Below are 24,358 nucleotides of genomic sequence, written 5' to 3'. Positions count from 1 at the left end.
TTGCAAACCGTAGTCTGGCTTTTTTATGGCGATTTTGGAGCAGTGGCTTCTTCCTTGCTGAGCGGCCTTTCACGTTATGTCGATATAGGACTCGTTTTACTGTAGATATAGATACTTTTGTACCTGTTTCCTCCAGCATCTTCACAAGGTCCTTTGCTGTTGTTCTGGGATTGATTTGCACTTTCCGCACCATACGTTCATCTCTAGGAGACAGAACGCGTCTCCTTCCTGAGCGGTATGACGGCTGCGTTGTCCCATGGTGTTTATACTTGCGTACTATTGTTTGTACAGATGAATGTGGTACCTGATGTCAAGCCAAGAGGCACTGAGTTTGAAGGTAGGCCTTGAAATAAATCCACAATACTGAGCAGCCGTATTGTTGCTGTCGACTCTGTCAATCACCACATTCTTATCGGCAGACTCAACAGCCTTGGTTTCTTAAATGATTGCCTCGCCTGGTTCACCAACTACTTCTCTGACAGAGTTCAGTGTGTGAAATCGGGGGGCCTGTTGTCCGGACCTCTGGCAGTCTCTATACCCCCTTGCCACAGGGTTCAATAATTGGGCCAACTCTCTTCTCTGTATACATCAATGATGTCGCTCTTGCTGTTGGTGATTCTCTGATCCACCTCTATGCAGACGACACCATTCTGTATACTTCTGGCCCTTTTTTGGACACTCTGTTAACTAACCTCCAAACAAGCTTCAATGTCATTCAACTCTCCTTCCGTGGCCTTGCACTGGTCTTAAATGTAAGTAAAACTAAATGCATACTCTTCAACCGATCGCTGCCCGCACCTGCCCGCACGTCCAGCATCACTACTCTGGACAGTTCTGACTTAGAATATGTGGACAACTACAAATCCCTCGGTGTCTGGTTAGACTGTAAACTCTCCTTCCAGACTCACATTAAACATCTCAAATCCAAAATGAAATCTAGAATCGGCTTCCTATTTCGCAACAAAGCATCCTTCACTCATGCTGCCAAACATACCCTCGTAAAACTGACCATCCTACCGATCCTCGACTTCGCAATGTCATTTACAAAATAGCCTCCAACACTCTACTCAACAAATTGGATGCAGTCTATCACAGTGCCATCCGTTTTGTCACCAAACGCCATACACTACCCACCACTGCGACCTGTATGCTCTCGTTGGCTGGTCCTCACTTCATACTCGTCGCCAAACCCACTGGCTCCAGGTCATCTACAAGTCTTTGCTAGGTAAAGCCCCGCCTTATCTCAGCTCACTGGTCACCATAGCAGCACCCACTCCTGGCACGCGCTCCAGCAGGTATATCTCACTGGTCACCCCCAAAGCCAATTCCTCCTTTGGCCGCCTTTCTTTCCAGTTCTCTGCTACCAATGACTGGAACGACTGGAACAAATTTTCCAAGCTGTTTGAAGGCACAGTCAACTTAGTGTTTATAAACTTCTGACCCACTGGATTTGTCATACATTGAATTTTAAGTTAATGTCTGTAAACAATTGTTGGAAAAAATTACTTGTGTCTTGCACAAAGTAGATATCCTAACCGACTTGCCAAAACTATAGTTTGTTAACAAGAAATATGTGGAGTGGTTGAAAAACGAGTTTTAATGACTCCAACCTTAGTGTATGTAAACTTCCGACTTCAACTGTATATATATATATACATTGTGGGAGTCAACCCGTCTGCCTAGGGAAACTAGTGTTCTTGTGGCATTTTTACGATTTGTTATGAACTAGTGAAGCTTTAGGGTACAGAGTGTATAGCACCGGTGACTGTATTACTGTAGCCTGTGGGTATGCCTTTTACCAACCTGTGGATTTGGATGGAATTCCAAACTTTTCAAAGTGAGCCAACTTTTCATTGAGAATTTAAAGATGTACAGTCGGGTCCGAAATTATTGACACCTTTAATAAAGATGTGCAAAAATGACTGTATAAAATAAATAATTAAAATACTGAGCTATGTTTTATGCTGAAAATGGGAAAATTAGATTATTTTATACTAATACTATTGCTCAGAAAGAGATTTTGTTTAACAGGGTAGGAGTCAAAATGATTGACACCACTGTTTTCAATACCTCACCCTTTAATAGCCGCATAACATCAAAGATCCAACACCATATTGTATGGGGTTCTTTTCTGCTTATGCATTCACTTTTTTTTTACCCCTTTTTCTCTCCAATATCATGGGATCCAATTGGTAGTTACAGTCTTGTCTCATCGCTGCAACTCCCGTACGGACTCAGGAGTGGCAAAAGTCGAGAGCCGTGCGTCCTCCGAAACACAACTCAACCAAGCCGCACTGCTTCTTGACACAATGCCCACTTAACCCGGAAGCCAGCCACACCAATGTGTTGTGGGAAACACTGTACACCTGGCGACGAGTCAGCGTGCACTGCGCCCGGCCCGCCACAGGAGTCACTAGTACGCGATGGGACAAGGACATCCCTGCCGGACGATGCTTGGCCAATTGTGCGCGGCCCCATGGGTCTCCCAGTCATGGCCGACTGCGACAGAGCCTGGACTCAAACCCAGAATCTCTAGTGGCATAGCTAGTACTGCGATGCAGTGCCTAGACCACTGCACCACTCGGGAGGCCCATGCATCCTAATTTTGACGCCAAACCCACCACTGGTGTGTGTGGTGAAGAGCTCTATTTTCATGTCATCCAACAAAAGCCGCCACTTGATAGCAGCCCGTCTGTTGTAGTGAACTTAACTGAACTTTTGATCATTTTCTAATTGGAGAGAAAGAGAGAGACTCAGTGAGCATAGCCTTGCTATTGAGAAAGGCCGTCGTAGGCAGACCTGGCTCTCAAGAGAAGACAGGCTATGTGCACACTGCCCACAAGATGAGGTGGAAACTGAGCTGCACTTCCTACCCTCCTGCCAAATGTATGACCATATTGGAGACACATATTTCCCTCAGATTACACAGATCTACGAAGAATTCAAAATCAAACCCGATTTTGATCAACTCCCATATCTACTGGGTGAAATACCACAGTGTGCATCACAGCAGCAATATTTGTGACCTGTTGCCACAAGAAAAGGGCAACCAGTGAAGAACAAACACCATTGTAAATACAACCTATATTTATGTTTATTTATTTTCCATTTTGTACTTTAACCATTTGCACATCGTTACAACACTGTATGTATACATAATATGTATTTATTATTTTGGAACTTCTGTGAGTGTAATGTTTACTGTTAATTTTGATTGTTTATTTCACTTTTGTTTATTATTTATTTCACTTGCTTTGGCAATGTTAACATGTTTCCCATGCCAATAAAGCGCCTTGAATTGAGAGATAGATATGGGTCTCTTACGGTAAGCAAGAGAGAGAGAGATAGATAGATATGGGTCTCTTACGGTAAGCAAGAGAGAGAGAGATAGATAGATATGGGTCTCTTATGGTAAGCATGTGAAACTAGATCTACTCCACCCGTCTAATCTTCCCCCCCCCCCGTCCTTCAACTTCCCTCTCAATCTCCCCCCTCAACCTTCCCCCTCCCTCCCCATCCCACAACCTCCCTTTCAACCCCCCTTCCCCGCCCTCCCTTAGATAAGCATCAGTGTGTGTGTTGCTTTAGCAACCCTCTCTACCCAGGAAGAGAGAAGAAAGCTCCTGAAAAACACACTTTCACTTACAGGATCACTGATCTGTGAAGTATACTGTATTCTCAGAATAAGATTAAGTATTAGTTACAAAGAAAAACAGAGCGTATTAAAATATCTCTCTGTCTCCAGTGATTGTTCAGAGAAGCTTACTGGATGTTGATTCAGAATAATATGTGAAGAGTTCAATTCCAAAACGTTATCCATTTTCAGAAATGGAGGGGAAATTAGCTTATATTGTTTAAAGAAATTATGAAAAAAATTGTATTTTCACTATCTAATCATGGCATGGGGTTGTTCAATAACAGACATGTTTTTGTTTAAAATCACTTGATGGTTTTTGTTTAAAATCACTTGATGGTTTCATTTAAAATATTTCTTTTTTTTTGTTGCAAAATGCTATATATCCGCCTCACTTTCAGAGAAATAGGTAATACTGCTAGGTTTTACACTGTCAAATGTAACAAAAAGCAAAATACTTTATAAAGAACTGTACACATGATACATTTGTAATATCAATATTTATGTTTTTATTTTTTATTATTAAATACAATAATATGAAATCTTAGTTATTAGTTATTCAGCAGAGCGACTTACAGTAAGTGCATTCATCTTAAGATAGCTAGGTGAGACAACCACATATCACATTCAAATATACAGGATATGAACATTCCATTCCAGCTAAACAATGGTATATACAGTAGCGTTTTGCAAATGTAAAAAAATATATATCATACACAGTAATATTTTACACACACATGAAGGTACCCATAAGCTATCATTTCTAATAAAAAAATACAAATGTGAAAAATTGGTGGATATAGCATCAAGGAAATTAACTCGTCTTTAATATTCCATACTAACTAATGTGAGTCATTAGAATAGAAGTTACTAGTTGGAGCTAAGCCTCCATAATTGCTGGGAACCTTTAGATTCAGAAACAACCCCGGCCAAGACAGACATTCCATACATGTGGTGTCCTTCAATAAGATGATATTAATCACATTTTACCCAAAGTCCTGCTTCCTTCTGATGTATTTCTCTTTTGTTCCTACCGGTGGCGGCCCTGTTACTTGGCAGCTCATCTGAAGCCGGTAGACAAATCACTGACAGATTCCTCTGGTAGCTAGCTGTGTTCAGGGCCAGAATGATAAGATGAGAAGGGAAAGAGAGGAGGAGAGGGGTTATAAGAGGAGAAGGTTTGGAAGAGAGGAGGGAGAAAGAGGTGAAAGTGAAGAATGGAGAGGGGGAGAACAGAGAAGCAGTGTGATGAGAGGGAGAACAAAGAAGAGGAGAGGGGGTTATATACGGGGAGACGATAAGGAAGAGAGGAAAGGGAGAGGAGAGAGAGGTGAAAGTGAAAAAAGGTGAGAGGATGAAAACAGAGAACCGGTGCTTCTGATCCTGTGACTAGGGCCTCACACAACGTAGAGCAGAGTAGCCCTGCTCTCTCTCAGTCTAAATTAACCCCACTCCCCTGGCCTCCCCCCTTCTCTCTAGCCGTGGTTACACCTTGCATTAACATGTGATTGTCGTCATCTGATCAACATGATCCGATCACTATCTGATGGAGATTTGTTGTGTCTACACATGGTAATAAAACGTGTCTCTTATCTGCCCACTGCCTCTGCATTGTGACCAGATTCCCTGGTCCCTCCCTGTATGCAAATTAATCCAACCTTATCACAAAAGCTGTATAAATGAACAGAAAACAGCACGCTTTAATAGTCTGTCCCGATATCCTAGACCTACCTGTCCACCGTATAAAAATATATATTATTTCATATATCCTCCTGTTTAAAAAATAAATAAAACAGCTTTATAAGCCTAGATGCATTGGTTGTGTTTAGGCAAGTCATACAAATAATTAGCATACCAGAAGTTTGTATTTCGAAGAACCTTTAATATGATAACTGTGGTCAAATTATAAAATTGGATAAAAGCGGCAATGGATAAAAAGTGAAAGGAGCACGCTTGTAAAGCAAATTATATGGATTTATAAAGGAATAAAGTGTCAATCTAAAAGTAACCTAAAGAGTCCTTCGTCTTGTGGCCTTGCTTACAAAAAAAGCTATGCGCCTTGACACATCAGTTTAGATATATTCTGCACTTTATTGCTAGCTATTTGTATGAAAATGATTGCATTTTATTCCAGGAGTCCGATTCTTATTTAGTACAGGCCTAAACAGTTCCAAAGACAAATAAATCAAATCAAATATTTGTCACATACGCCGAATACTGTTACGCGGAGTGGAACAGCGGAACCCAAGAGCAGACTCAGATGAGGAGACTGGGATGAAGTAACCAGGGTATTTATTGAAACACAGGGGGGAGATGGAGTGCAGGTCAGGGGAAGCTCGGGCGGGTAGCTGGAAACCAGGTGCGGAGGCTGGAGCGAGAGGGGTTGAGACAGGGTAAGTAGGTCCGGAGGGGAATCTAAGGGAGTAGCAGAGTGGGGAATCCAGGACAGAGCAGCAGGATGACGAGGTGTGGGACTGGAGACAGGGACCAGAGTCAGAGGGGGCAGAAATGTAGCGGTGAGGAAAACAGCATCAGGCAAGGAAAACAGGCACAACAGGATCTGAATAGTAACAAACGGCTAGAAACGTAGACTGACTGAGCAGTGATTACGATCTGGCAGCGTGGAAGTGGCAGGGCTGAGTATTTGTAGAGGTCTTGATTATGGAACAGGTTGCAGCTGGTGGGGATCTGTTCTGACTCCAGCACACCTGTCTCCGCTCACACAATCACACACACAGAGAGAGAGAGAGAGAGGGAGAGGAAGAGAGTACTGGGGGAGTGGTGGCAGGTCAAGGAGACACAGGATGAGCAGTGGAGGGCGATGCAGGAGCAGATGTGACAGAATACAACAGATCTAGACCTTACCATGAAATTACAGTGAAATGCTTACTTACAAGCCCAACAATGCAGTTTTTTTAAGTAAGAAAAGATTAGCAAAAAAATGTAATACAAATAAATAAATATAAAGTAACACAATAAAATAACAATAATGAGGCTATACACAGGGGGTACGGTACCAAGTCAATGTGCGGGGGTGCAGGTTAGTCGAGGTAATTTAGGTAATATGTACATGTACAGTGCATTCGGAAAGTATTCCGAATTTTTGTTATAGTCTTATTCTAAAATTGATTACATCGTTTTTTACTCATTAATCTTCACACACATAATGACAAAGCAAAAAAAAAAATTTATTTTTTGCAAATTTATTAAAAAAATTAAAAAAATAAAATATCACATTTATATAAGTATTCAGACCCTTTACACATTACTTTGTTGAAGCATCTTTGGCAGCGATTAAAGCCTCGAGTCTTCTTGGGTATGACGCTACAAGCTTGGCACACCTGTATTTGGGGTGTTTCTTCCATTCTTCTCTGCAGATCATTTCAAGCTCTGACAGGTTGGCTGGGGAGTGTCGCTGCACAGCTATTTTCAGGTCTCTCCAGAGTTGTTCGGTCAGGTTCAAGTCGGGGCTCTGGCTTGGCCACTCAAGGACATTCAGAGACTTGTCCCGAAGCTACTCCTGCGTTGTCTTGGCTTTGTGCTTAGGGTTGTTGTCCTGTTGGAAAGTGAAACTTCCCCCCAGTCTGATGTCCTGAGCACTCTGGAGCAGGTTTTCATCAAGGATCTCTCTGTACTTTGTTCCATTCGTCTTTCCCTCAATCCTGACTAGTCTCCCAGTCCCTGCCTCTGGAAAAACATCCCCACAGCATGATGCTGCCACCACGATGCTTCACCGTAGGGATGGTGCCAGGTTACCTCCAGATGTGACGGTTGGCATTCAGGCCAAAGAGTTCAATCTTGGTTTCATCAGACCAGAGAATCTTGTTTCTCATGGTCTGAGACTCCTTTAGGTGCCTTTTGGTAAACTCCAAGCGGGCTGTCATGTGCCTTTTACTGAGGAGTGGCTTCCGTCTGGCCACTCAACCATAAAGACCTGATTGGTGGAGTGCTGCAGCGATGGTCGTCCTTCTGGAAGGTTCTCTCATCTTCACAGAAGAACTCTGGAGCTCTGTCAGAGTGACCATCGGGTTCTTGGTCACCTCCCTGACCAAGGGCCTTCTCCCCCGATTGCTCAGTTCGGCCGGCAGGAAGCTCTAGGAAGAGTCTTGGTGGTTCTAAACTTCTTCCATTTGAGAATGATGGAGGCCACTGTGTTCTTGGGGACCTACAATGCTGAATACATTTTTTGGTACCCTTGCCCAGATCTGTGCCTCGACACAATCCTGTCTCAGGGCTCTACGGACAGTTCCTTCGACCTCATGGCTTGGTTTTTGTTCTGACGTACTGTCAACTATGGAACCTTATATAGACAGGTGTGTGCATTTCCAAATCATGTCCAATCAATTGAATTTACCACAGTTGGACTTAAATCAAGTTGAAGAAACATCTCAAGGATGATCAATGGAAACAGGATGGACCTCAAATAAAATCAAATTTTATTGGTCACATACACATGTTTAGCAAATGTTATTGCAGGTGTACCGAAATGCTTGTGTTTCTAGCTCCAACAGTGAAGTAATATCTAACAATTTCACAACATATACCCAATACACACAAATCTAAGTAAAGGAATGTAATTAAGAATATATAAATATATGGACGAGCAACATCAGAGCGGCATAGACTAAGATACAGTAGAATAGTATAGAATACAGTATATACATATGAGATGAGTAAAGCAAGGTATGTTAACATTATTAAGGTGACTAGTGTTCCATTTATTAAAGTGGCCAGTGATTTCAAGTCTATGTATAGAGGCTGCAGCCTCTATGTGCTAGTGATGGCTATTTCACAGTTTGATGGTCTTGAGATAGAAGCTGTTTTTCAGTCTCTCTGTCCCATCTTCGATGCACCTGTATTGACCCCGCCTTCTGGATGATAGCGGGGTGAACAGGCAGTTGCTCGGGTGGTTGTTGTCCTTGATTATCTTTTTGGCCTTCCTGTGACATCAGGTGCTGTAGGTGCCCTGGAAGGCAGGTAGTTTGCCCCCGGTGATGCGTTGGGCAGACAGCATCAACCTCTGGAGAGCCCTGCATTTGCGGGCGGTGCAGTTGCCATGATACCAAACGGTGATAAAGCCTGATAGGATGCTCTCAATTGTGCATCTGTAAAAGTCTGTGAGGGTTTTATGTGCCAGGCCAAATTTCTTCAGCCTCCTAAGGTTGAAGAGGCACTGTTACACCTTCTTCACCACACAGTTTGTGTGGGTGGACCATTTCAGTTTATCAGTGATGTGTACGCCGAGGAACCTGAAGCTTTCCAGCTTCTCCATTGCGGTCCCGTCAATGTGGATGGATGCTCCCTCTGCTGTTTCCTGAAGTCCAAGATCATCTCTTTTGTTTTGTTGATGTTGAGTGAGAGGTTATTTTCCTGGCTCCACACTCCCAGAGCCCTCACCTCCTCCCTATAGGCTGTCTCGTCATTGTTGGTAATCAAGCCAACTACTGTTGTGTCATCTGCAAACTTGGTGATTGAGTTGGAGGCGTGCTTGACCATGCATTCATGGGTGAACAGGGAGTACGGGAGGGGGCAAAGCACGCACCCTTGTGGGGCCCCAGTGTTGAGGATCAGCGAAGTGGAGGTGTTGTTTCCTACCTTCACCACCTGGGGGCGGCCCGTCAGGAAGTCCAGGACCCAGTTGCACAGGCCGGGTTTCAGACCCAGGGCCTCGAGCTTGATGATGATCTTGGAGTGTACTATGGTGTTGAATGCTGAGCTATAGTCAATGAACAGCATTCTTACATAGGTATTCCTCTTGTCCAGATGGTATAGGGCAGTGTGCAGTGTGATGGCGATTGTATCATCTGTGGGGGCGGTAAGGAAATTGGGGCGGTAAGGAAATTGAAGTGTGTCTAGGGTGACAGGTAAGGTAGAGATGATATGATCCTTGACTAGTCTCTCAAAGCACTTCATGATGACAGAAGTGAGTGCTGCGGGGCGAAAGTCATTTAGTTCAGTTACCTTTGCTTTCTTGGGTATAGGAACAATGGTGGACATCTTGAAGCATGTGGAGACAGCAGACTGGGCTAGGGAGAGATTGAATATGTCCGTAAACACATCAGACAGCTGGTCTGCGCATACTCTGAGGACGCGGCTAGGGATGCCGTCTGGGCCGGCAGCCTTGCGAGGGTTAACACCCTTAAATGTCTTGCTCACGTCGGCCATGGAGAAGGAGAGCCCACAGTTCTTGGTAGCGGGCCGCGTCGGTGGCACTGTGTTATCCTCAAAGCGGACGACAAAGGTGTTTAGCTTATCCAGAAGAAAGACGTTGGTGTCCGCGACGTGGCTGGGTTTTCCTTTTGTAGTCCTTGACTGTCTGTAGACCCTGCTATATATGTCTAGTGCCTGAGCCATTGAATTGCGACTCCACTTTGTCTCTATACTGATGTTTTGCCTGTTTGATTGCCTTGCAGAGGGAATAACTACACTGTTTGTATTCAACCATATTCCCAGTCACCTTGCCTTGGTTAAATACAGTGGTTCGTGCTTTCAGTTTTGTGCGAATGCTGCCATCTATCCACGGTTTCTGGTTAGGGTAGGTTTTAATAGTCACAGTGGGTACAACATCGCCTATACACTTCTTGATAAACTCAGTCACCGTGTCAGTATATATGTCGATGTTATTCTCTGAAGCTACCCGGAACATATCCCAATCAAATGCAGAACGAATTAGCTCTTAAGATAATTTTCTTCGGTTATAGTCATGGCCATGTATATCCCCCCTCAAGCCGATACCATGACGGCCCTCAAAGAACTTCACTGAACTTTATGCAAACTGGAAACCATATATCTTGAGGCTGCATTTATTGTAGCTGGGGATTTTAACAAAGCAAATTTGAGGAAAAGGCTGCCAAAGTTCTATCAACATATCGTCTGTAGTAACACTGTTACCCCAACTTCCGGGATGCATACAAGGCCCTCCCCCGCCCTCCTTTCGGCAAATCTGAGCTCAATTTCAAGTCTCATAGCAACGGGTCTGAATACTTATGTAAATAAGTTATTTGTGTTTTCACTTTGTCATTATAGGGCATTGTGTGTAGATTGATGAGAAAAAAACATTTATTTAATCAATTTTAGAATAAGGTTGTAACCTAACGAAATGTGAAAAAGGGAAGGGGTCTGACTACTTTCCAAATGCACTGTAGGTAAGGGTAATGCAACATGCTGGGAGAATGACTGGGGTTTAGTTCAGTAAAGGAGTCTCTTTTACTCATGGAGGGTTGATAGACTGATATTCTAGTGACGCCATGATGCTGGCCTTCTTGGCAGAGTTCCTCTGTCCAGTGTCTGTATTCTTTTTCCCGTCTTAATCTTTTCTTTTTATTGGCCAGTCTGAGATATGGCTTTTTCTTTGCAACTCCGCCAAAGAGGCCAGCATCTCGGAGTCACCTCATCACTGTTGGCGTTAAGACTGGTGTTTTGCGGGTACTATTTAATGAAGCTGCCAGTTGCGGACTTGTGAGGTGTCTTTTTTCTCAAACTAGACACTCTAATGCACTTGTCCTCTTGCTCAGTTGTCCACTGGGGCTTCCCACTCCTCTTTCTATTCTGGTTAGAGCCAGTTTGCGCTGTTCTGTGAAGGGAGTAGTACACAGCGTTGTACGAGATCTTCAGTTTCTTGGCAATTTCTCGCATGGAATAGCCTTCATTTCTCAAATCAAGAATAAACTGACGAGTTTCAGAAGAAAGTTCTTTGTTTCTGGCCATTTTGAGCCTGTAATCGAACCCACAAATGCTGATGCTCCAGATACTCAACTAGTCTAAAGAAGGACAGTTTTATTGCTTCTTAATTAAATCAGCACAACATTTTTCAGCTGTGTTAACATAATTGCAAAAGGGTTTTCTAATTATCAATTAGCCTTTTAAAATGATAAACTTGGATTAGCTAACACAACGTGCCATTGGAACACAGGAGTGATGGTTGCTGATAATGGGCCTATGTACGCCTATGTTGATATTCCATGACAAATCAGCTGTTTCCAGCTACAATAGTAATTTACAACATTAACATCTACACTGTATTTTTGATCAATTTGATGTTATTTTAATGGACAAAAAATTAGCTTTTCTTTCAAAAACAAGGACATTTCTAAGTGACCCCAAACTTTTGAACGGTAGTGTATATAGATGATACAGGACTTGGTTGTGGTGATCATTATATCCTCAGAGGAAGAAGCAGAGGGATATCATTGGTATTCCCGATTGCCATGATGTCACCGCCCAGTCTCCTCTCAGAGTTCTACTTAAATCATCTCAGCTCAGGCTACCCAGAGTGCACTGGGACTGTAAGGCAAGATTGTCGTGACTGCTTCCTGTTCCTCGGCATAGATGGGGGCGGGGGCTTAGAAGTTGGTGTCACTCATTCTAGAATCCCCCCGTCATTGGAGAATTGGAGAGTGTTCTGAGATCATTCTAAAACAAAAAAATGTTTGAGGGGATGTTGATATGCAGTTTCAAACACCTGACACACAGACACAGACATAGACACAGACACACACACACCTTCAGATACCTCCCATTGCCAAGTTGTGGTATGTCCCTCAGTCTTCAGCTTTTGGGGGGAGAGAGTAGGCCTAGACTAGACTTGGGTCAAAACTCAACATAGTTTTCAATTGAGAAAATTATAGGAGTCAAGAGGTAACATTCCATTCCAATACCCTGGCTACCTGATCTGTTATGGGGTCAAAGGTCAACTAATGAAATTCACCTCCCACCCCTGAGGGGACTTTAAAGAAAACCTGAGCGATTTAGGTGTGTGGCCACATTTGTTATGAAGCAGCAATTTCACAATCGTGTTAGGGCTCTATTCAATCTGGATCGCAAGCATTTAGGAATGAGCAACAGAAATGTAAAGGTAATTTCAGATTGAGCCGACATATGCAGCGTTAACCATGAGTGCAGTCTCTGCTAACGCGGGAACATTGCCTTTAGTTCACGCTGTAACGCTGAACTTCCACGATACGGATTGAACAGAGCCATTAAAAACACTTTACATTACAGTGTTGTTACTACTGGGTGTAAACAGTATTGGTTGATGCTAGGGTTAGGGTTGAACTGGGATGTGGAAGCTAGGGTTAGGGTTGAACCGGGATGTGGAAGCTAGGGTTAGGGTTGAACTGGGATGTGGAAGCTAGGGTTAGGGTTGAACTGGGATGCGGAAGCTAGGGTTAGGGTTGAACTGGGATGTGGAAGCTAGGGTTAGGGTTGAACTGGGATGCGGAAGCTAGGGTTAGGGTTGAACTGGGATGTGGAAGCTAGGGTTAGGGTTGAACCGGGATGTGGAAGCTAGGGTTAGGGTTGAACCGGGATGTGGACGCTATGGTTAGGGTTGACCCGGGATATGGAAGCTAGGGTTAGGGTTGAACCGGGATGTGGACGCTATGGTTAGGGTTGAACCGGGATATGGAAGCTAGGGTTAGGGTTGAGGGTTAAAACAGGATGTTGTTCACCTCCCAGTATAACCTTAACCCTGGTCTCAACTCCGATCCTAACTCTAACCCTAACCCTAGCTTCATGTCCACCTCCCAGTATAATCCTAACCAAGATTAGGCCTCTTGAATCCAACCATAGCACTTGATATCTTGTAGCAGTGTGAGAAATTAGAATCTCTCGAGGAAAACATGTCCATGGCAACACTGGCATTAAGTTACCTCCTGCTGTCCTCCTCCCAGAGCAGCAAAGCGGCCTCCTTCTGACTCTGCAGTCATATGCTCATATTTGCCTTCATGTCATGTGACATTTCACGCTGCCGCTTTAGTGTTTGCATCCACTCCAAGCAGGGGTGCGTGTGTGTGTGGAGATAAACGCATTACGTGAGTGTATGTGTGTGTGAAGATAAATGCGGGTGTGTGTTTGTGTGTGCTGCGGGAGAGTGTTTGTGTCACGCGTGTGAGCTCCAGAAAACACTCTTTAGCCCCTGCAGCTGTGCCTAAGAGCTCAGATGAACATGTGTGAAATGTGTGGAGTGCCCCCTCACAGAGAGATTTAGACCTCCCTGTGCACCCCACCCCTACCCCCTAACCCTTCCCTCGCACCCCAACACACCCCCACTGAGCAGCTAGCAGCTAGGGCCAGGCCAGCACAATGCCCAGCCAATGGCTTAATTATACAGGCCTCCTGCCCAGCACCTGCTTCCATTGTTTCCCAGGATTTGGAGGATAAATCTCAAGCAGTGGCTAGCAGTGATAAAATAGGAATGCAGCCCATTCCAGCCCAGGCTACGCTAGGCATCCCGCCGTAGTCAGACGTCCCACAGTTAAAGATCTCCTCTTTTAATGTTTGGGAAATCTCTTAGATGAAGAAATCAACTGACGAAGATCTGACAACATGAATAGCCTCCTCCTAAAGTGGTAGTGGTGGAGTTCTGGTGTTGCTGTTTGCTGTTCTGTGAGACCGTCTTGATAAAAGCCTACAGCAGCATTACATTTACATTTTAGTCAATAAGCAGACACTCTTATCCATCGCAACTTACAGGAGCAATTAGGGTTAAATGCCTTGCTCAAGGGGGCATCGGCAGATTTTTCACCTAGTCGGTTCAGGGATTCGAACCAGCATTACTGGCCCAACGCTCTAGGCTACCTGCCACCCCATATTTTCTGTGTGACTGTAGAGAGGGTTTGCGCTTTAACAATGCATACTTTCTAAGACTACAATCACCAACCCATTTATGCTTTTATATTATTCCGTAGTCAAATATGCCCTAACGGGCTTCAGAACTATCTTGTGATAGTGTTATAACTGCATTATAGTTGTGTCTTATAATCACAGAGATTTCATGTTTGAGCACATTCCATAGCCAGCCTGGGAGTGTGGAGTGAACAAGTGGCTCCAGGGGGCTAGAGGGGTGTTCCAGTCAGATCAGGCCCCAGAGAGCGTTAAGGAGGGGACAGACGGGAGGGGAGATGGGGGGTCCTTTGTCACCCTGCCCTTGGTTCCTGGGGGCCATATGGACGCCTGCCTCTGTCCCCCCTCATACCCCCCTATGCCTCTCACCCCTCCTCTCTCTGACAGGTCCATGTGAGTGAGTCATGGAGAGAGTGAAGTCACCCGTGTGGCGTTTAATCTGTCCGACACTGCAGCATCTCATTTCCGCTCAGAGGCCCAGTGTGTGCTCTCTTCTCTTTCTCTCCCTCTATCGCTCGGTCTCGCTCTCTCGCACCCTTTCACGCTCGCATTCAGACTTCCCCACTGACGCTAACCCACTACCCTCTCTCTCTCTTACTTTTTCTACTTCACCTCTCATTCTTTATCTCTATATATCTCATACTTTATTCTCCTCTTAACCAGTACCTCTTTCATTTATCCCTCTCTCTTCATGTTTTCTGTCATACTCTGTGTATTTCTCTTACATTGGCATCTGACCCACGGCGTGACAACCTGGCAACAGGCAGCTGCCTCTGCATTATGCACTATCCTCCCTCCCCTCATCCCTCCCTCTTATCCTCTCTCCCTACCCTCCACCAAACTCTTTCATGGTAACCACCACCGGCTGTCACTGGTGACTATGGAGCTGTTTACCCACTCTCCACCTCTAATGGACCCTGTCCCTCTCCTTTCAGACTCCCCCAGGGAAGAGCAAGCCTAGGTGCCCCCATAACAACCCAGACCAAACTCACTCTATTCAACCCTTAACTCATCACTGTCAATCTCAAACCCAGCCTCTGTAGAGGGTAAACTCTGGTAGTTCCAAATATTTTAGAAACAATTGTTATTTGGAATGTGCAATATTTGAAATTCGACTGTTGAGGTAAATTGTCCAAATAATTCAAGCTACTCTCAAAATAACCATGTCGTAAGGATCACAATTATAGCAGCTATATATCCTTTCATGGTGATTAGTAACAGTACAATGGACATGCTAATTCTAATCTCTACCGTAGTGCTGAGAGTATCTGCTGAGTGCTGCTGCTGCTGCATCGTGGATCAATACTGTTTCATCAATATCAGGCAGACATGGAGTACATCAATACTTCATATGAGAGCAGAACCATGAAACCAAAGACCTGTGAAATGATTTCCTGCCGAGTTCAAATCATTGGGTACTCACAATGTATTTCATTATCAGGGGCTCTGGGGAACCAATGATGAACCAGGGAGGATGGCAGGCATTACACAGTAACCAGAGTTCACACAGACAAACATGTATGTATGTGTATGTATTTTTTATTTTATTTAACCTTTATTTATACAGGTTTTTCTCATTGAGATAACATTTATTTTTCACGAGAGACCTGGTCCAACAGCAGCAGGGAGAACAATGTTTCAGACAAAACAACTTACAAACACAACATTGAACAAAACTATAGACCCACATACAGAACTACAAATACATATTACATAAAGAAACACAAATATCATAACAAAAAAGCAGCTGACTTGTGTGTGTGAAAAACTCACTCATTAACTCTGAGGAATCTCTCCATTCACTACATGTACCCACAAGCAAAACAAGAGGCATACAGTTTTCTGAACAATTTACTAAAACCAAATCCAGCTTTTAATACTGTACATAGAAAATATAAAGTGTAACAATTCCATTTTCAATCGAATAGACACTTTGTAGTACTGTGTTAAATGAGTTGTGTGGTAGGCCACTAGTTTCAGGGAGCATCAAACATCAGCCTGAACACTGGACACCAGGGTTGGGGTCAATTCCAAGAAGTAAACTGAAATGGAATTGACCCCAACCCTGCTGGAATTGACCCCAACCCACAAGGTGTGATATCAGGTGTCAGGCTGAACAGTGGATTAGGGTTAGGATGTCAGATGTCAACCTTGTCTGTGTCTGGCAGCAGCCCCATTTCCTTCAGGATGACCGTCTCCAGGGACAGGTAGTCCTCATACTCCTTCAAGGCCTCCTCCAAGATCTGCTCCACCTGCTTCTCTGGTATGATGGGTTCCTGGGAGGGGGACAGACCAAGGAAACATGCTTTTAGTTCATCTAAAAAAAAAAAGAGAAATTAATAACAACCACAATCATATGTTGTTCAGTTTATTTCAACCCTTCAGACCAATTGTGAGACTTCTCACAACAACCTCACAGAGAGATTCCCAGCTGTTGATAGAGTTCTACATTTTCTCTATGACGGAAAACTATCAGATTACGATCTCTGTGATCAGTATTTACTCTACCTTGTCAGAGAAATGCTAAGATCAGTTATATAAAGAAGGTCAACCAACCCATTGTATTGTCTTTCATAATATCCTTCTTTGGTTAAACCTAACCTCATTCAAAACATCAGAGTTTGTGGTCTCCCTAGCAACAGGCCAGGACTAGCAAGTACAAAAATTCAGCTTGTGGTGTGAGAAAGTGAGAGGATAACAAAGTGAATGTTTTTTTTTTTATATATATAATGGCCATTTTGAATTTCTGTCTTATCAGTGCCAGACGGGAGAAAATCTAAACACACACACACATTTCTGAAAACAGTAATCACCGTGTTTGGTTTTAAATTCTTGAGGTCTGCGTCTGTGTAGCCTACTCGTAAAAGTATTTGGTCTGGATGGAATTTAATTTGTGTGTTTCTCTCCAAATGAGTGCAAAATAATAGGTTGGGAGACATGTCTGAATTGAATGTTGGTTGTTTACTTGAAAATAAATGTATTCACTAGCCTTAAGATAGTCTTCGATCATCTTGACATAAGCCAGCGGGTTAGGGGATTTATTCTAAACTTTAATTTGTGCCATAACAGTAATTTTGTTCTGTCTGTTTGGGAAGAAAGACAGAATAAATATACATGAGCTCTGGGACAAATGCGCTATCATTGTCGCACAAAGATATAAAACCGTGTTTCAATCATAATCATTGTAATTTTCCCTTATATGTAGATGGTGTATAGTTTAGATTGGGAGTAGACATTCCATGGTGGGTGGCAAAGATAATTTAAATCTGATGATTTAGAATGATCTTAAATGGTTACAGACTAAATACTGTTTAATGAGAATGAGAGCATTTAAAGACTGAGTGAATTAAAGGTGAACTCAAACTCAAAGTTTGCTCAACAACAGCAACTATGTTCTCTAGAACCAAACTGGCTAGGTGTTCTTTCAGGGGGACACAAGGGGAAGTATACACATTGTTTCCAGTAACCTTGGTTGAAATCACAGCCATAAGTTGCCCACTCAAGCGTCAGATAATGGGTCTAATGGTCATGTGAAACCAGTTAGCTAGTTTTGCAAGGAGTGCTTTCCTTAGCCTGAAAGGTTTGATCAACCAGTTAACTAGTTTGGCAAGGAATGCTTTGCTTGGCCTGAAAGGTTTGATAACCGCTGCCCAGACATCTCCCTCTGATAGACAATTATGGAGTGGATGTGAATATTACAGTCTGTACACCTCTCCTGCTCTCTGCTGCTGAGAATCAAATACCAAGCTATGAATTAGTCATGAGAGTGAACAGATTCCCGCTCCTCTCACACACTTGACTTTGCAGAATTGGACTGAGCACATGTACAGTTGAAGTGGGAAGTTTACATACACCTTAGCCAAATACATGTAAACTCAGTTTTTCACAATTCCTGACATTTAATCCTAGTACAAATTCCCTGATTTAGGTCAGTTAGGATCACCACTTTATTATAAGAATGTGAAATGTCAGAATAATAGTAGAGAGAATTATTTTTTTCAGCTTTTATTTCTTTCATCACATTCCCAGTGGGTCAGAAGTTTACATACCAAATACTAATTGAGTGTAGCTTTCCTTTAAATTGTGTCAAACGTTTCGGGTAGCCTTCCACAAGCTTCCCACAATAAGTTGGGTGAATTTTGTCCCATTCTTCCTGACAGAGCTGGTGTAACTGAGTCAGGTTTGTAGGCCTTGCTCGCACACACTTTTTCAGTTCTGCCCACAAATTTTCTATAGGGTTGAGGTCAGGGCTTTGTGATGGCCAATACATTGACTTTGTTGTCCTTAAGCCATTTTGCTACAACTTTGGAAGTTCTGGCAAAATGTATTCATTTGGATCCAAGCTTTAACTTCCTGACTGATGTCTTGAGATGTTGCTTCAATACATACACAGAATTTTCCAGCCTCATGATGCCATCTATTTTGTGAAGTGCACCAGTCCCTCCTGCAGCAAAGCAGCCCCACAACATGATGCTGCGACCCCTGTGCTTCACGGTTGGGATGGTATTCTTCGGCTTGCAAGCCTCCCCCTTTTTCCTCCAAACATAATGATGTGCATTATGGCCAAACAGTTCTATTTTTGTTTATCAGACCAGAGGACATTTCTCCAAAAAGTATGATCTTTGTCCCCATGTGCAGTTGCAAACCGTAGTCTGGCTTTCTTATGGCGGTTTTGGAGCAGTGGCTTCTTCCTTGCTGAGCGGCCTTTCAGGTTATGTCAATATAGGACTCGTTTTACTGTGGATATAGATACTTTTGTACCTGTTTCCTCCAGCATCTTCACAAGGTCCTTTGCTGTTGTTCTGGGATTGATTTGCACTTTTCGCACCAAAGTACGTTCATCTCTAGGAGACAGAACGCATCTCCTTCCTGAGAGGTATGACAGCTGCGTGGTCCCATATTGTTTATACTTGTGTACTACTGTTTGTACAGATGAACGTGGTACCTTCAGGTGTTTGGAAATTGCTCCCAAGGATAAACCAGACTTGTGGAGGTCTACAATTATTTTTCTGAGGTCTTGGCTGATTTCTTTTGATTTTCCCATGATGTCAAGCAAAGAGGCACTGAGTTTGAAGGTTGGCCTTGAAATACATCCACAGATACACCTCCAATTGACTCAAATTATGTCAATTAGCCTATCATAAGTTTCTAAAGCCATGACATCATTTTCTGGAATTTTCCAAGCTGTTTAAAGGCACAGTCAACAGTAAACCTCTGACCCACTGGAATTGTGATACAGTGAATTATAAGTAAAGTAATCTGTCTGTAAACAATTGTTGAAAAATTACTTGTGTCAAGTAGATGTCCTAACCGACTTGCCAAAACTATAGTTTGTTAACAAGAAATTTGTGGAGTGGCTGAGAAATGAGTTTTAATGACTCCAACCTAAGTGTATGTAAACTTACGACTTCAACTGTAACTTTGGGTCAATTAAACCCGTTTGCAAGACTTACATTGTGTAGCAGATTGTCACCTTCTGGTTCAAGACGTTGAGAATAACTTAGAAACAGGTACTCAGGAGTACACACACATTATGCATCAAGCAATCTGTTAGCAATCTGTTATGTCATGGCCGTCTTAAAGGATTTTGGGAAAATAAAAATATAATTTTTTTTAAATGTGCAGACAGCCCAACTTTAAGCAGGCAATATTCGATGCTCTGGCTTTAAACGTATGCGCTAAAAATGGCAAAACTTTAGAACCAGTTTGAATCTGTTCTGACCATGTGACATTATACACAGATAATGCTTTCCATCAGTTAATTATCATCTCTATATACTGTATCCCACCGTCTTCTTTCTCAGCTCCTCTGCCTCGGAGTCTTTCTTCTCCTTGGCTCTCATCTCCCTCCTCTTCTCAAAGTACACCAGCCTGTCCACCTCCTTCTCAAAGTACTTACTCATGCTCAGCTTCTACACACACACACACACACACACACACACACACACACACACACACACACACACACACACACACACACACACACACACACACACACACACACACACACACACACACACACACACACACACACACACAAACATACACACATACACACACACACACACACACACAGGATGGTAGAGTTATATCAAACGCATTGGAGATAATAAAACACAGATGGTAAAATAGAATACATCCTGTTGTCCTAGAGGCCACCTCTAGTACAAACCTCATTGCTGGAGGGGCTGCGAAGTGTCCATGGGATCTCCAGAATATGCAGAGTGCCCAGGTGATCAGACACAGCCAGGAGATGCTGCTTTGCTGTTTGTACAACAAACAAAAAGTGAATCAGATTAACACAGAACTTTCTGAATCCAACAATAAATAAATGCAGGGATCCAGCAGCAGCAGCATTAGCAACATAGCCTGGTTCCAGATCTGTTTGAGCTGTCTTGTCAATTCCTACCCCTACAAACAGATCTGGGACCATGCTGGTAGCACCAAGATCAGCGGCGACTCACAGGACACGATCCAGGGTTTGATGCATGTGATCTGGGTGGCAGTGATGTTCTGGGTCTGGGAGGGCTCATGGGTCTTCTCCAGAAGGTCCCACACATCGATGTTCCCGTCCTCCTTACCGATAAAGAAGACAGCTGGACGTGACTGGGACCAGTATCCCACAGTGCACTTCTTTTGAGAACACGATGACTGGATGATGGGGCCGTTCTGAAAGGTTGTAGATCACAACAAGTTCAAATGCTTAAAAACATTTTATAAGCCTTATCATAAAACCTTATAAAGGCTCATATATACTTACAACAAGTTAGAATGCATTATACCCGCAGGGTTTAAGTTAAGTGATACCAAATTATCTTAATGAGTCTGTGTTTGACCAAATGTTGTTATTGTTGTTACCATGACGCCCTCCTTCCAGATGGCAAAGGTCCATCCTCCCACGGTCAGAATGATGTCTTTAAAGAAGGGAGACCGACGAACAGTGTTCACCTGCCCATCATGGATTATAAACCGATGAGAGGGCTTGGCACCTGAAAAACAGAGAGAAGTAGACAGAAACAGAGAGAGAGACAGAGAGAGACAGAAAGAGAGAGTGTGCGATTAAAATTGGCAAAAAACACACACATTTATTTCCACAGGGCCGGGGGGTGAGACAGGGATGCAGCTTAAGCCCACCTTCTTCAACATATATATCAACGAATTGGCGAGGGCACTAGAACAGTCTGCAGCACCCGGCCTCACCCTACTAGAATCTGAAGTCAAATGTCTACTGATGATCTGGTGCTTCTGTCCCCAACCAATGAGGGCCTACAGCAGCACCTAGATCTTCTGCACAGATTCTGTGAGACCTGGGCCCTGACAGTATATCTCAGTTAGACAAAAATAATGGTGTTCCAAAAAAGGTCCAGTTGCCAGGACCACAAATACAAATTCCATCTAGACACCGTTGCCCTAGAGCTCACAAAAAAACTATACATACCTCAGCCTAAAAATCAGCAAGTAACACAGGTAACTTCCACAAAGCTGTGAACGATCTGAGAGACAAGGCAATAAGGACCTTCTATGCCATCAAAAGGAACATAAAATTCAACATACCAATTAGGATCTGTCTAAAAATACTTGAATCAGTTATAGAACCCATTGCCCTTTATGGTTGTGAGGTCTGGGGGTCCGCTCACCAACCAAGAATTCACAAAATGGGACAAAAACAGCATGCAGAATTCTGCACAAATATCCTCCATGTATAATGTAAAACACCAAATAATGCATGCAGCGCAGAATTAGGCCGATACCCGCTAATTATCAAAATCCAGAAAAGAGACAAATTCTACAACCACCTAAAAGGAAGCAAGTCCCAAACCTTCCATAACAAAGCCATTACCTACAGAGAAATTAACCTGGAGAAGAGGCCCCTAAGTATGCTGATCCTGGGGCCTTGTTCACAAACACAAACAGACCCCACAGAGCCCCAGGACAGCAACACAATTAGACCCAACCAAATCATGAGAAAACAAAAAGATAATTACTTGACACATTGGAAAGAATTTACAAAACAACTGAGAAAACTAGAATGCTATATTTGGCCCTAAACAGAGAGTACACAGTGGCAGGATACCTGACTACTGTGACTGACCCAAAATTAAGGAAATATTTCACTATATACAGACTCAGTGAGCATAGCCTTGCTATTGAGAAAGGCCGCTGAAGGCAGACCTGGCTCTCAAGAGAAGACCTGTTGGCACTAGAAAAGGGAAACCAGTGAAGAACAAAACACCATTGTAAATACAACCTATATTTTTATTTATTTATTTTCCCTTTTGTACTTTAACTATTTGCACATCATTACAACACTGTATAGACATAATGACATTTGAAATGTCTTTATTCTTTTGGAACTTTTGTGAGTGTAATGTTTACTGTTAATCTTTTACTATTTATTTCACTTTGTTTATTATCTATTTCACTTGCTTTGGCAATGTAAACATCTGTTTCCCATGCTAATGAAGCCCTTAAATTGAATTGAAATTGAATTGAATTGAGAGAGAGATGACTCCAGTTCAATGACATAGGAGATGAGCCACATGGAAAATGAGTCTGAGGCAGGTATGTGTGTCTGAATGTTTCATCAAGATTTGAATCAACATTGGTGCCATGTCGAAGGACCAGTATCTCCCTTTTGGGATACAGTAATAACGTTAAAGCTAAATAAACAGTCTACTGACCACTGGGAGCACATATTATAGTATAATGTCATTTCCCTTGGGAACCATTTCTCCCTTACCATTAACTAACATGCTGAGAGGAACGTGCTTTATAGGGAGCAATTTACCATTAATGTACAAGCAAATCACCTTTGTCTACCCTGACGCTGTTGTGACACGAGACACAGTTTATTATTAAGTAATCACATTCCTGTGCCCTGCCAAAACAAGATGAGGGAACCAAGTTTAATCTCCTGTAATTGGTCATAAATTGCTGAATGTCTCAATACTTTAGTAGTGATACTATTGTAGTCTAGCAGCCATGATATTAAATATATTTCCCAGACAGTAAATGCCTTGTTTTGTTTCTTGACTGCCTCAAATCTCTTGCGCTTAAACAAACTATGATTAGGAGGAGAATAGGAGATCCTGAAGGCATTGTTTGAGTCTCCATGGAATCTGTAGAGCAGTTACATTCATGATACTTAAGATATATGAAACAAGCAACCAATCTCCCCGATTACTCAGAGCTCTAGAGGTTTAGGAGATGTATTTTCCTTGGCTGTGAACCAACGGACGTGTTAACTGTAAGAGTATAGTTTAAATGATATTATAGATAAAGTCTCATTTATGATGATCTTACTGAACAGTCGTCCAGAGTCGTTGTCCTTCTCCAACTTCCAGTCTGTGTACACAAGCTCTCCGTCCTGAGGGCAAAATGTGGTAGAAAGAACAGGTTCTAGCGGAGTTTTACCTTAGTGTAAGGAAGCCCCAGGATGGATAGTTTACAGTTGGCATACAGTATGAAGTAACCTGTGACTTGAATTGAGTTCTTCATGAAAGGTATTAACTCCATAACTCATCAATGAAACACATTCCACCTCTAGTAGTATGCACTTTTCAGTTACTTGATAATAGTTCCCCCTTGGAACTTCCTTCCATCCATCCATCCATCCATCCATCCATCCATCCATCCATCCATCCATCCATCCATCCATCCATCCATCCATCCATATAATAGCTATGGAGAAGAAAGGCTACGTTACCTCGGTCCCTGCGTATAACTTGGTGCAGATGTCCTCCAGCGGTTTGAGTTGTCTGGCTGAAGGCACTCTGAGCAGGGCGTACTCTGGAGCAACCTCTGACCTCTCTGCATTCAGGTGGGCCCTGTCTGTCAGGGGTTAATAGGGGGAAGCACGGAGTGAGCAGTGTTGTTATGCAGTTAAACATCATAGTTAGGGCATTTATTCCAGATAGCCTTTTGTAGCTCTTTAATGACTGTTACTCTGTGAGTGAAACAGCCAGGGCAGTTGACCGGAGAGCACGCAGAGTCCTGGGGCTTTAATGACTGTTACTCTGTGAGTGAAACAGCCAGGGCAGTTGACCGGAGAGCAAGCAGAGTCCTGGGGCTTTAATGACTGTTACTCTGTGAGTGAAACAG

General features: G+C 43.0%; 1 protein-coding gene across 3 annotated transcripts in view; it reads right to left on the bottom strand.

Moving 5' to 3' along the window:
- Nucleotides 1-15,778: 15,778 nt before the first annotated feature.
- Nucleotides 15,779-24,358, bottom strand: part of dnai3 (dynein axonemal intermediate chain 3) — a 35,498-nt gene continuing 26,918 nt past the window's right edge. For 2 of the 3 annotated variants that reach the window (XM_014123366.2, XM_014123368.2), the window contains exons 17-23: nucleotides 23,964-24,088; nucleotides 23,561-23,624; nucleotides 21,116-21,246; nucleotides 20,722-20,926; nucleotides 20,430-20,521; nucleotides 20,047-20,169; nucleotides 15,779-16,533 (exon numbers count right to left, since the gene is read on the bottom strand). In XM_014123366.2, the coding sequence (XP_013978841.1) occupies nucleotides 16,396-16,533; nucleotides 20,047-20,169; nucleotides 20,430-20,521; nucleotides 20,722-20,926; nucleotides 21,116-21,246; nucleotides 23,561-23,624; nucleotides 23,964-24,088 (878 nt within the window). In that variant the 3' untranslated portion in view covers nucleotides 15,779-16,395. The remainder of the gene's footprint in view (nucleotides 16,534-20,046; nucleotides 20,170-20,429; nucleotides 20,522-20,721; nucleotides 20,927-21,115; nucleotides 21,247-23,560; nucleotides 23,625-23,963; nucleotides 24,089-24,358) is intronic. The other variant, XR_006756947.1, reaches the window with a different exon arrangement.

The sequence above is a fragment of the Salmo salar genome, chromosome ssa10 (assembly GCF_905237065.1).
Source record: "Salmo salar chromosome ssa10, Ssal_v3.1, whole genome shotgun sequence".
NCBI classification, from domain to species: domain Eukaryota; kingdom Metazoa; phylum Chordata; class Actinopteri; order Salmoniformes; family Salmonidae; genus Salmo; species Salmo salar.
The sequence above is the reverse complement of the archived record's forward strand: the minus strand, read 5'-3'. Positions and strand labels throughout refer to the sequence as shown.